Here is a 12729-nt window from a genome sequence, read left to right as displayed (position 1 = left end):
CATCCCGGTTAAAGATAGTCAGTTTTAAATCCAATTTGCAGACTTAATCTCAGCAGGGAATGGGGGGAAAAATAACTTATAGACTACGGAAGGATTTGGTTTATTTACATTCGGTTGGCGGAGCATTTTTATGACCCTGCAATATAGTTATTCCATTTCGGGTGCCAATTGAAGTTTGCATTTTTCATGTCCTTTGTGCGATGGCGGAGGACCCGGGTCCGGGAATGAATAGAGAGTGGGCATAGGATGGGGAACAACAACAACAAACAAACACAGGGCACAAAGGCAGAACAGTTTGGCAGTTTTCTCCAAAATAGTTGGACACTTGACACATTTCCTTGTTGGCAAGTTTGCAGAACTCGTCTTGGCAGGAGATCAAGACAGGGGCGGGGTCTATATAGTATATAGTATATATACACTGTGTGTAATAAACAAGCACTACCCGGACATTATCATGCTGTTCTTAGTTGTGGGAGTTGGGGGGGTCGAAAGCACAAAACACATCAAACATCGATTAGTTTTCAGTCCGAAGGGGAGGTGGTTCTTTGGAGGTGGGGAGTACGTTCTGTTCTACTTACCCCATCGCCAGTTTTAAGATCAGTCAGACATTTTTCAGTTTCTACAGTCTCTACGTTCTTGTTTTCTCTAAATTTGGTTTTGTCTTTAGACTTTTTCGGATTCAGCTGCGAAAGCGATCGATTACAATGATTACACACCAAAAAGTATCTAAGAGAGTGGATAGAGTGGATAGAGGAGCGACAACTAGCTAACCAGCTATCTGCAAGTGGGTCCTAGGAAGGCTATCCATCAATGGGTTAGGGTGGTCGTACCACCTCCTGGGAGGGTCCTTGGCTTACCTGCAGTTGGTTCTGGTCCTTCTTCAGCCGGATCTGGGTGAGCGTGCCGGCCAGCAGCTCATCGCAGTTGTGATTTATGCCCACGGAGACCTCGATGAACTTGGCTCCGAAGGTGCAGGCCAGGCATTTGCCATCTAGAGGGGGAGAGTTTGTAGTACTAATCAAAATCTTGAAAAGAACATTAGTTTTCTGTCATGTTTGGCTTTAAGCCCAAACGGTGACCACATCAGCGATGGCGAGTCACGGGCTTCGGGTCACGACATTTAATTGGAGATGCAAATGGAAATGCAAATGCAACCCACAGGCCGAACACCGGCTAATGGCTAATTGCCATACTCACCCTGGGCGGAGACGGCGCGTGAGCGGGCCAAATCAATTTTGTTGGCCACCAGGATGGTGGGGCGGTGGCGCAGGAGGTCCATGTCCTGCAGCCGCGATAGAATCTGCTTGGCCCTCGTGAAGGACTCCTTGTCAATGCAGGAGTAGACCACTAGAAACGCATCCGCCTGCTCCAGTTCGTCCTGCAAAAAAGTACAAAAATAAAACCAAAAGTTAAGACTTGAAACACGAAACTCAACAAGTTTACAACATTCTAAGGGGGTGGGGCAGTTTCTGCCCAGTTTCGTGACTGCTGAAAATATTTAATGCCGTGTTTTATTGCATTTGGTCGAGGTGAAATTAAAAGTTCTTAACTGCGCCCCATCCTCGAGTGCAGGCGCGGAGCGAGCATCCAGCCCACTCCCCGGCTTCCTTTTGTTTGGTACTTTTGCATTTTATGCTCGTAAAAATTAAAATTATGGCCACTTGGCATCGCAATAACGAGGCGAGCGCCGAGTGCAAAAAATAAAGTTGCCGACCTGCTCGGACTTTTAATGATGTTCATTTATCTGGCCCATACATTAACGGGTCAGCGGGACGGCTCAATTCGCCGGCCAGGTCCTTTGAATTTTGCTTAAAGGTGAAACTTTCTCCTTCTACTTGATTAGCATTGAAATGAGAATTATTTTCGCAATGTTTTCTATTTCTTAGTTGAATTCTTTCTTTTGAAAAGAAAGTTTCTCTTTTGTACTTGCTCATATTTTCAAATATCTTTCTTTATGATAAGATATCTCTTCAACTTATGAGTTGGTTTATTTTTAAAGAATATGAAAGATGAAGACTCGGGTTTCAAGTTCTTTTAGGACTTCTTTAGGACATGTTCATCTTAAAGACTGGACTTACAAAAAAGACCATTTTTATGTCTATAAAACAGAGCTTATTTAGGAATAACATTTTCCATCGAAAAAATATAAAAGTTTATAAACTTCATCAAGAAAATTGTTTTTATGGAAATAAGTTATGTATGAATGTCTCTCAGCTGGATATCCTTAGGGTATATGAAGTGTCCTTTCTTCTGACCAATTCACTTTGTCCTGAGTGACGTTGGCACGTTGGCTTTCTGCCCAGGGTGTTGGCTTCCGATTCGTGGCTCATAAAGCCACGCTGGGCACATCCGGCGTTTGTAAATTTGGCACTTTGGCTCCAAGGTGTGCTGGCTGGTGTGCCTTGGCCCAAGGTTTAAGGTCAGTTCTCGAGCAATTTATTATTTGCTTTTCCCTCAACTTTTTGGGGGAACCATGCACGAGTGCTTTAATTCGCTTGATTCCTCTGTCACATTCCAGAATGGATAAATTGTTGCCATTTCCTTTTGTTTGTCCTCGCCATTGCCGTCGTCATCGTCGTCATCACAATCGCCATCGCCATCATCATTGCTATCGTCATCAGCGATTATAATTATCATTATCGTGTTCATTTGTATTGTTTGCCACAAAAAAAAAATAAATAAAAATAAGGGAAACAAACTAACAGGCGGCAAGTATTGGACCGCTGGCCATTTGGCATTTGGCCAGCAATTTGGCATTTCGACTGCACAGCGGCGCGGCTTAAATTGTTGAATACATATTGATGCACTGGAAGAAATGGGCTAGGATTTGGAATCTAAGCGGCTTTTTCTTTAAGAGCTTATAGTTTTTATGAGGCATGATTATCCCTAAATTATTATAACGATACTTCTTTGTTATCCCAGAGAAGTAGCATATAGTTGAGTTGAGTAAAACTGACCTATAGACGGTATCTCTTTTTTTAAATTTTATTAAAATACCACCTACTATTTAGCCTCATAAAACCTTAAAACAATTGACCCTGCTTTTAACCATTTATTTCTTTCTGTGCATTTTCTTTTCGACTTGCTTCTGGTAGCGGTTGCAAATCACTTTTCCCAACAGTTGCAGGCACCGCCTGTCTGACAGGATTTTAAATGAATTCCTTAAATGATTTCAATGCAGCCGGCATCCTCCGGCATTCCGTGCACTTTGCCGTAATTAACCGCAGCTGGCAGAACGCCTCCCCCTTCTTTTTCCGAAAGTTTTCATAGTTTTCCACCCGTCCCCTGCCCACCGTCTTTGTTGTGCAATTTACGAGACCGAGTGGGTGCACTGTTCCACCAGACCAGGTAGACGTAGTAACCTCTGGCACTTCACTTTCGCTCCGCACCTCCACCACTCCCGACTCCACCGCTTCACCGCTCCACCTGCGTTTCAACGAACTCATTTTGCATCTGTAATTAATTCACTTTGTGCAATTTATGCTCGTCCAGTTGGCAAATCACTCCCCGTGGCCCAAAGGCAAATCTCTGCCCGGCTGTTCGGACAACCTCATTTGTCTTCCTGACAGTCGGTCCTTCCTGTCGCCCACCTTTCATCCAGGACCCACCATCGCCACGGTCAAGACCTGCTTGCTTTGCGGTTTCAGCCCAGTTAATAGTGAAATATTTAATGACAATTACAAACACAACTGGCAAACAAGGAATGTGGACTTTACTTTGTGTGCGGCAACTGGAAGCCTGACAAATGATTTACCTTGCTCTCCGTGTTCCCGGTGAGGAACTTCAGCTCCGACTCGGTGCCATTCAGGATGATTGAGATGTTCTGCTCGGCCTCGTCGCATTCTGGAACAAGATTGAATCGTTTTTGGTACTCAAGGATGTACATGAGAAGCTTAATTGATTTAATTTTAAAGGAAAAGCAGCTCTTAACTCTTTTAAGTTAAGATACGAATATGTATATAAGATACGATTTGTGTTTAAACATTATAAGAATCTCAAGCAGTATGGCTACCGGAAGGGGCGAAACATGGATGTTTGGAAATCTGAACATTTTACAGGGGTACCCCTTGGAAAAAGTCGAAAAATTTGAAAACGATTATCAGGCCATATTTTGAATGAGAAATGGAGGTACTCTCCACCCTGATCACAAAATGGTATGCGATTTGATCGGATTCCAAGATCGGATATAAATTGGCAGAGCTATGGCTACCGGACGGGGCGAAACAGGGATGTTTGGAAATCTTAAGTTTTAACAGGGGTACCCCTTGGAAAAAGTCGAAAAAATTTGAAAACTGTTTTTAGGCCATATTTTGAATAAGAAATAGAGGTACTCTCCGCCCTGGTCACAAAATGGTATGCTATTCCAAGATCGGATATAAATTGGCAGAGCTATGGCTACCGGACGGGGCGAAACAGGGATGTTTGGAAATCTTAAGTTTTAACAGGGGTACCCCTTGGAAAAAGTCGAAAAATTTGAAAACTGTTTTTAGGCCATATTTTGAATAAGAAATAGAGGTACTCTCCGCCCTGGTCACAAAATGGTATGCTATTCCAAGATCGGATATAAATTGGCAGAGCTATGGCTACCGGACGGGGCGAAACAGGGATGTTTGGAAATCTTAAGTTTTAACAGGGGTACCCCTTGGAAAAAGTCGAAAAATTTGAAAACTGTTTTTAGGCCATATTTTGAATAAGAAATAGAGGTACTCTCCGCCCTGATCACAAAATGGTATGCTATTCCCAGATCGGATATAAATTGGCAGAGCTATGGCTACCGGAAGGGGCGAAACAGGGATGTTTGGAAATCTGAACATTTTACAGGGGTACCCCTTGGAAAAAGTCGAAAAATTTGAAAACCTGTTTTTAGGCCATATTTTGAATAAGAAATAGAGGTACTCTCCGTCCTGATCACAAAATGGTATGCTATTCCAAGATCGGATATAAATTGGCAGAGCTATGGCTACCGGACGGGGCGAAACAGGGATGTTTGGAAATCTGAACATTTTACAGGGGTACCCCTTGGAAAAAGTCGAAAAATTTGAAAACCTGTTTTTAGGCCATATTTTGAATAAGAAATAGAGGTACTCTCCGCCCTGATCACAAAATGGTATGCTATTCCAAGATCGGATATAAATTGGCAGAGCTATGGCTACCGGACGGGGCGAAACAGGGATGTTTGGAAATCTTAAGTTTTAACAGGGGTACCCCTTGGAAAAAGTCGAAAAATTTGAAAACTGTTTTTAGGCCATATTTTGAATAAGAAATAGAGGTACTCTCCGCCCTGATCACAAAATGGTATGCTATTCCAAGATCGGATATAAATTGGCAGAGCTATGGCTACCGGACGGGGCGAAACAGGGATGTTTGGAAATCTTAAGTTTTAACAGGGGTACCCCTTGGAAAAAGTCGAAAAATTTGAAAACTGTTTTTAGGCCATATTTTGAATAAGAAATAGAGGTACTCTCCGCCCTGATCACAAAATGGTATGCTATTCCCAGATCGGATATAAATTGGCAGAGCTATGGCTACCGGAAGGGGCGAAACAGGGATGTTTGGAAATCTGAACATTTTACAGGGGTACCCCTTGGAAAAAGTCGAAAAATTTGAAAACCTGTTTTTAGGCCATATTTTGAATAAGAAATAGAGGTACTCTCCGCCCTGATCACAAAATGGTATGCTATTCCAAGATCGGATATAAATTGGCAGAGCTATGGCTACCGGACGGGGCGAAACAGGGATGTTTGGAAATCTTAAGTTTTAACAGGGGTACCCCTTGGAAAAAGTCGAAAAATTTGAAAACTGTTTTTAGGCCATATTTTGAATAAGAAATAGAGGTACTCTCCGCCCTGATCACAAAATGGTATGCTATTCCAAGATCGGATATAAATTGGCAGAGCTATGGTTACCGGACGGGGCGAAACAGGGATGTTTGGAAATCTGAACATTTTACAGGGGTACCCCTTGGAAAAAGTCGAAAAATTTGAAAACTGTTTTTAGGCCATATTTTGAATAAGAAATAGAGGTACTCTCCGCCCTGATCACAAAATGGTATGCTATTCCAAGATCGGATATAAATTGGCAGAGCTATGGCTACCGGACGGGGCGAAACAGGGATGTTTGGAAATCTGAACATTTTACAGGGGTACCCCTTGGAAAAAGTCGAAAAATTTGAAAACTGTTTTTAGGCCATATTTTGAATAAGAAATAGAGGTACTCTCCGCCCTGATCACAAAATGGTATGCTATTCCAAGATCGGATATAAATTGGCAGAGCTATGGCTACCGGAAGGGGCGAAACAGGGATGTTTGGAAATCTGAACATTTTACAGGGGTACCCCTTGGAAAAAGTCGAAAAATTTGAAAACTGTTTTTAGGCCATATTTTGAATAAGAAATAGAGGTACTCTCCGCCCTGATCACAAAATGGTATGCTATTCCAAGATCGGATATAAATTGGCAGAGCTATGGCTACCGGACGGGGCGAAACAGGGATGTTTGGAAATCTTAAGTTTTAACAGGGGTACCCCTTGGAAAAAGTCGAAAAATTTGAAAACTGTTTTTAGGCCATATTTTGAATAAGAAATAGAGGTACTCTCCGCCCTGATCACAAAATGGTATGCTATTCCAAGATCGGATATAAATTGGCAGAGCTATGGCTACCGGAAGGGGCGAAACAGGGATGTTTGGAAATCTGAACATTTTACAGGGGTACCCCTTGGAAAAAGTCGAAAAATTTGAAAACTGTTTTTAGGCCATATTTTGAATAAGAAATAGAGGTACTCTCCGCCCTGATCACAAAATGGTATGCTATTCCAAGATCGGATATAAATTGGCAGAGCTATGGCTACCGGAAGGGGCGAAACAGGGATGTTTGGAAATCTGAACATTTTACAGGGGTACCCCTTGGAAAAAGTCAAAAAATTTGAAAACAATTATCAGGCCATATTTTAAATGAGAAATGGAGGTACTCTCCACCCTGATCACAAAATGGTATGCTATTCCAAGATCGGATATAAATTGGCAGAGCTATGGCTACCGGACGGGGCGAAACAGGGATGTTTGGAAATCTTAAGTTTTAACAGGGGTACCCCTTGGAAAAAGTCGAAAAATTTAAAAACTGTTTTTAGGCCATATTTTGAATAAGAAATAGAGGTACTCTCCGCCCTGGTCACAAAATGGTATGCTATTCCAAGATCGGATATAAATTGGCAGAGCTATGGTTACCGGAAGGGGCGAAACAGGGATGTTTGGAAATCTTAAGTTTTAACAGGGGTACCCCTTGGAAGAAGTCGAAAAATTTGAAAACTGTTTTTAGGCCATATTTTGAATAAGAAATAGAGGTACTCTCCGCCCTGGTCACAAAATGGTATGCTATTCCAAGATCGGATATAAATTGGCAGAGCTATGGCTACCGGAAGGGGCGAAACAGGGATGTTTGGAAATCTGAACATTTTACAGGGGTACCCCTTGGAAAAAGTCGAAAAATTTGAAAACGATTATCAGGCCATATTTTGAATGAGAAATGGAGCTACTCTCCGCCCTGATCACAAAATGGTATGCTATTCCAAGATCGGATATAAATTGGTGGAGCTATGGCTACCAAAATGCTTTAAAATGCTATCAAAAAACTTTACGTATTGTCCTTATTTTGATCGAATCACATAATAAAACGAATATGAAACAACTTACCGGGTCCATCGTAGGCATTGATGCAGTCCGAGGTGCGGAATTGTGAAACCAGAGCCTGCTTGCCCACTCCCGCCGATCCGAGCATCTCGACGCGGAAGAACTCCACTGGCGTCTGATGACTCTCCTGGGCATTGGTGTTCCCGAATCCGAATCCGTTGTTGCTGCTGCCGCCGTTGTAGCCGGATCCGAGGCCCAGGCTGCTACCGCCGCCCACGCCCCCGCCCAGGCCGCCCACTCCGCTGCGGGGATGCATGGGGCTGGAGGGGGCCAGACTGTTGCTGCGCGACCGGCGGCGTCGGAACGAGTCACCGCGATTAATGATACCTGAATGCCCACAAAAAAAGAAGAAGGAAACATATGGCAGAATATGACGAAAAAAATTCCAAAAAAAGGGGCAATTTTTTGCAATTTGGTATTCCAAGTGCATGCCGGCTTTTGTTAGTCAACCTGCCACTGGCACGCGGGGCGTATGTGCAACGTTGCGCATACGCCACGTAGCGCCGGCAGAAATTACAGTTTCCTGCCGCAAGGGCAACATCAACAATAGTTAATCTGTCTTTTGTGTCTCGCATCTGTGACTCCAGCCCGCCATCCTCTTTTTTTGTTAGAAATTTTTCCCATTTTTCATTTAAAATTTAAGAAGAGTTTCCTGCCGCTGTGGCTTATTTAAGTAAATGGAAAATATTTACAAAATAATGCACATATGCCATGAATATTTATCCGCAATGTCCGGGCCATTATGGAAGCTCTTTATAATAAAGCAATTAAGAAGACATGGCAATTTATTTGGGACCAGGCGTAATGGTTACTTTAACCCTGATCTTGTTCCTGGAATTCCTTGGACAAAAGCCAAAAGTGCTAGACCGTTTAAAGATGTAATTAATAATTGTTGCAAGAAATATAAATAAATGTTTGTGCTGAGACTTTAATCCCGGCTAAGGTAGTCGCTTGGATTATTTATGCAACATTCACATAATTTAGTAGCCTTTCCCGAGCCATAACGAGTTGATTGACCAAACAAAAGCCCAAATAAATCTAGAAATAATCAGCCCATCTGCCTCCCCGGTCCCAATAGAAGGTATTACCCAACAATGGAACTACGCAGAGTCAAGAGCCTTCTGAACAACCTGCGGCCGGCCGTTCTGTCATTTATAATCCCCCTCCTAGGCCAGAGGCAATGGGTTAAGGGGATGTACAGAAATATATATATATATACCATTATATATATCAATCTGCAGTCTGGCACTGTCCGATTTGCTCTGTTCGGCTGTCAGTTTATGTAAGTGTAGTATGTTGTGTACATTTTAAATGTCATAAATAGATTTATGGCCTGCCTTATTGCATTCAGCCGTCGCGCGAAATATACGAGGAGTCTATATCCCAATATAAATAGATCTTGGTACATCATAGATTTCTCGATTCGTTTCGATTCTCGCCAGCGTTAGCATTCGCTCGTTTCTCATCTGCGGTCATTAATTTCTGCAAATTGATTTAATTGCCAAAACCGTTCTAAACATTTACATTTCGAGCCGAGGGGGGCCTGCCACAGCCCCCCTTCTTGGGTGTTTCATCATTGGAAAGCCATAAAACCATTTTGGGTGGCCGAATACTGTTCAGATACACGATATACATATATTCACATATTAAAATTTTCCCTTTTTTTCCCGAAATCGGGGATTACGAGGCCAGCGCGTGTGGGAAACAATTCATTTGAAAAGGTGCAAACGGTCGGGCAATAAAAATCCACCTACCCAGCTAGCCAGCTAGTTTACCTTCCGTTCAAATATTTGTGCAATGTTCATAGTTATTTTTAACCAACTCGTCTATAATTGAAACTGACTAATCGTTGGAGTAATTTCCACAAATCCTGCCAGCTTCAGTTTCTTTTTTTCTGGCTTCCACTTATTCATCAAACAAATGTTTTCCCCTTCACTTGTCTTTGATGTTGGTTTAGCACTCTCGGTCTTTTCACATTTTTGCTGAAAAGATTTTCTTTTGTGCCGGGCCGGCAGGGTGTTTGTTTGATTAAGGAATAACTGTTAGAGCAAATAAATTGAAAATTTTATTCGCTGATTGATTTAAAGAACGGCGCGTGTGGCGAGATACTTTGCATGTGCTGCTGGGAAATGAAAAACTTTTCGCGATATGATTAACCGCCTCCAAGGTTGGGTGAGTTTTTTGCTATTTGTTTACGTTTAATCAGTTCGTTTTTTAAAAATACAAATCAAAATCGAGGCCACAAAAACTGTTGGTATATGGGTAATGTATCACAAAATCTGAAACTGTATCAACAGTGTTTATATGTGGTTAGGGGATTGTTATTTTTGCATTTAATTATTGTAGAAATTACACAATAATTATTTTAACTGATTCAAACAAATCTCTAATACTGGAGGAATATTTAACTTAAAAGTTTCTAAGCCAGAAAATCCTTTGGACAAGCTAACATTTTGGCGAAAGATATATTCTCAGCCAGCCTCAGATGATGATTTTTACCTTTAATTTATTTAGGATTAAGCCCACAAATGTATCATTTGCATATTGATAATCCACAAACATTGATTAAGTGTTGACACCACATCCTTTTCAAAATATTTGTATTTTGAAGCTCCCAATTCAGAGCTAAACTATGTTTTGTTAAGTCCATCAGCTTATATTTAATATACCAAACTTCTGGTGGGTTTTATCTCCTTTTTTGAATTGGGAATAAGCACACATGCAAATATTTTATTGACTGGCTGGTGCATCATTCAATTATGGATCGATTTATGGCCGCAGGACAATCAGGCAACCGCATGCTTCTGTTTGCTCCTGCTGGCGGCCAATTTATACATATATATGTTGGGGAAAATTTCATTCATGGCGCTTCATTGGCTGCCATCGCTGACTGACACCCGCCTGGGCGTTTCAATTAATCACACACACTCCGGACTCATTCCACACTCCCGGCACACAACCTGCTCCCCGAATCCCCGAATGCTCGAATCAATGTCGACCTGTCAGTTTTTCGCCCACAACCTTGTTTCTGGGCCGGTTTTAAGTTTTCGCCACTCGTGCCAACCGTAAACATAATTGATGGATGGCTTCTGGTACCTTTTGCGGGCTGATGCCGTAGCATCTTGGCCGAATTAAGTTTAATTAAACGGCGGCACATGACTTGGCCAAGAACGAGACATAACCACAAAACAGAGCTGCCACATCCGAGATGCCGCAACTACATGCCATTCTGCTTGTATTTGAAAGCAATTTAGTTGAGCAAACACAGACACTTCATTGAATTTTAATATGCAGTGCGTTGGAGAACGTGTCCCTGTCGGGTGCTCATCCCGGGCCAAAGGATGAGGCCGAGGATACGGATGAGGAGGAAAAAAAGGCACCAACCCAGGGACAGGCCTTGATACTCTTTGATGTCACAGGCGCTTGTGGCAAAACGACACAGACAGCAGATTCGGGCTACATGGGGTACCTGTCCGTTGCATAGTTTCCCCCAGTCATACACTTCTACCAGATATAGAATACATTTGCCGCTGAACTGGGGGAGTTTGTGCGAAATGTACCTGCCTCCACCTTCTTCATGACTAAGTTATGACACCTCTTGCTGCTAATACACCGACTTGTCGTCTACTTTCTGTCATGTCAGCTCAAGTGCTCCGTGTTCCTAGTTCCGTACTCTATTACGGTTCGGCTTAAACACGTACTTGTGTACGGTCTGACATTCAAACTGAATCAGTGAGTAAGTGATAGGAGATAAGGTAAAATCTATTTTATTTAAGAGTAGAGAGGTGCGTTTTTACTATAAATACATTATAAAATAATACTACTATTTCAAGACCTTGCCCTTAAATTTGATAATTGATATAGAAACTTTATAAGCTCCCTTTATAAGCTACAAGTTTGTTACAAGATTTAATCTGATAAACGCTAAACTTTCAACTAACCGCCTTACACAACTGACTCACACTGTACTACCCGGCCAGCACACAGGGCGTATGTGTAACAATAACGTGACACAAATGTAGAATATAAAGGAAGCAAAAAAAAAAAAAGGAACGCACACATAATGGGAAAACTTCACGGGGCTATGTGGTTATTTGAGTGTGTTTGCATAAATATATGGATATAGTGGGGATGTGGATGTGGATACGAGTGCGAATGCGAATGCGAATGCGGATGCGGATGCGGATGGGTATTCATATTCTATGCAGAGTGGCATTTAGTGCCACTGATATCTCCTTAACATCTTTGTGTAACAGCCTTTTAAGATTTCAATAAGGATTTCTGTATGTTGCGTGTCCGTGCCCCGGGACGAAACTATAATTTTATGCCTTCTGGTGTATCATGTATCCCAGCTCTTGTTCCATACACCGCTCTCCCCCTACACCCCTGCCCCTGTGTCCTGACAATCCGTGTCCTGGCCTCCGTGCCCGCATTGTTAAGATGTGTAATCCCAGTCATCTGGCCCTCGGGTCCTTTGTTGACTTTCAATTTCGAAATTAATAAATGGTCCGACGGGATCTTTGTTAAGGTTGCTTGGGAGGATATTACTCCTCGAGTCAAGTCTAAACTCACCTCCTTTGGAGGCGCTGAAAGTGCGCAGTCGGTCCACATCCTCGTCGTCATCGTTGACTCGAAGATGATGCATGTTCATGGTGGGCACGTCCAGGAAGGCGTTCGACTTTCTATGTCCTGTAGGGGAAAAAAGGAAGGCAACAATTGCACTTGGTTAGCATTTTTAGAATTATTCTTTTAAAATTTTAATTAAACTTTCAAAACTTTTTATGAAAATCACACTACATTATGCCAACATCCATTGAAACTCTCTCCCCAGTTCGTTGCATTATTGATTCAGTATTTCGTCCTTCAGTTGCCCGGCTGACAGTTGCCACATTGGGCCGACAGTGGCATTGTTACGTGGCTGGTGGCTAAAACCCAGTTAACTGGGTCAATGGTTAAGTTCGATGAACGCCCAACGGCAGCATCGTCGTTAATTGAATCAACATTATTGGAGAGGACGACCGGATGATAGTAGTACTTGACGAAAG

At 42.3% G+C, this 12729-nt stretch overlaps 1 protein-coding gene across 3 annotated transcripts in view; it reads right to left on the bottom strand.

Annotated features, from left to right (window-relative positions):
- Positions 1-12729, bottom strand: part of Rgk3 (Rad, Gem/Kir family member 3) — a 40241-nt gene that overhangs the window by 1258 nt on the left and 26254 nt on the right. The window contains exons 4-9 of one of the 3 annotated variants that reach the window (XM_017231811.3): positions 12257-12373; positions 7688-8011; positions 3755-3843; positions 1198-1378; positions 858-991; positions 579-683 (exon numbers count right to left, since the gene is read on the bottom strand). In XM_017231811.3, coding sequence (XP_017087300.2) covers positions 579-683; positions 858-991; positions 1198-1378; positions 3755-3843; positions 7688-8011; positions 12257-12373 — 950 coding nt within the window. Of the gene's footprint in view, positions 1-73; positions 684-857; positions 992-1197; positions 1379-3754; positions 3844-7687; positions 8012-12256; positions 12374-12729 lie in introns of those variants that run through there. The other 2 variants (XM_070278933.1, XM_017231812.3) reach the window with 2 other exon arrangements.

This window comes from Drosophila bipectinata, chromosome 2R (genome assembly GCF_030179905.1).
Source record: "Drosophila bipectinata strain 14024-0381.07 chromosome 2R, DbipHiC1v2, whole genome shotgun sequence".
NCBI classification, from domain to species: Eukaryota; Metazoa; Arthropoda; class Insecta; order Diptera; family Drosophilidae; genus Drosophila; species Drosophila bipectinata.
This window is presented reverse-complemented; position numbering and strand designations above follow the sequence as displayed.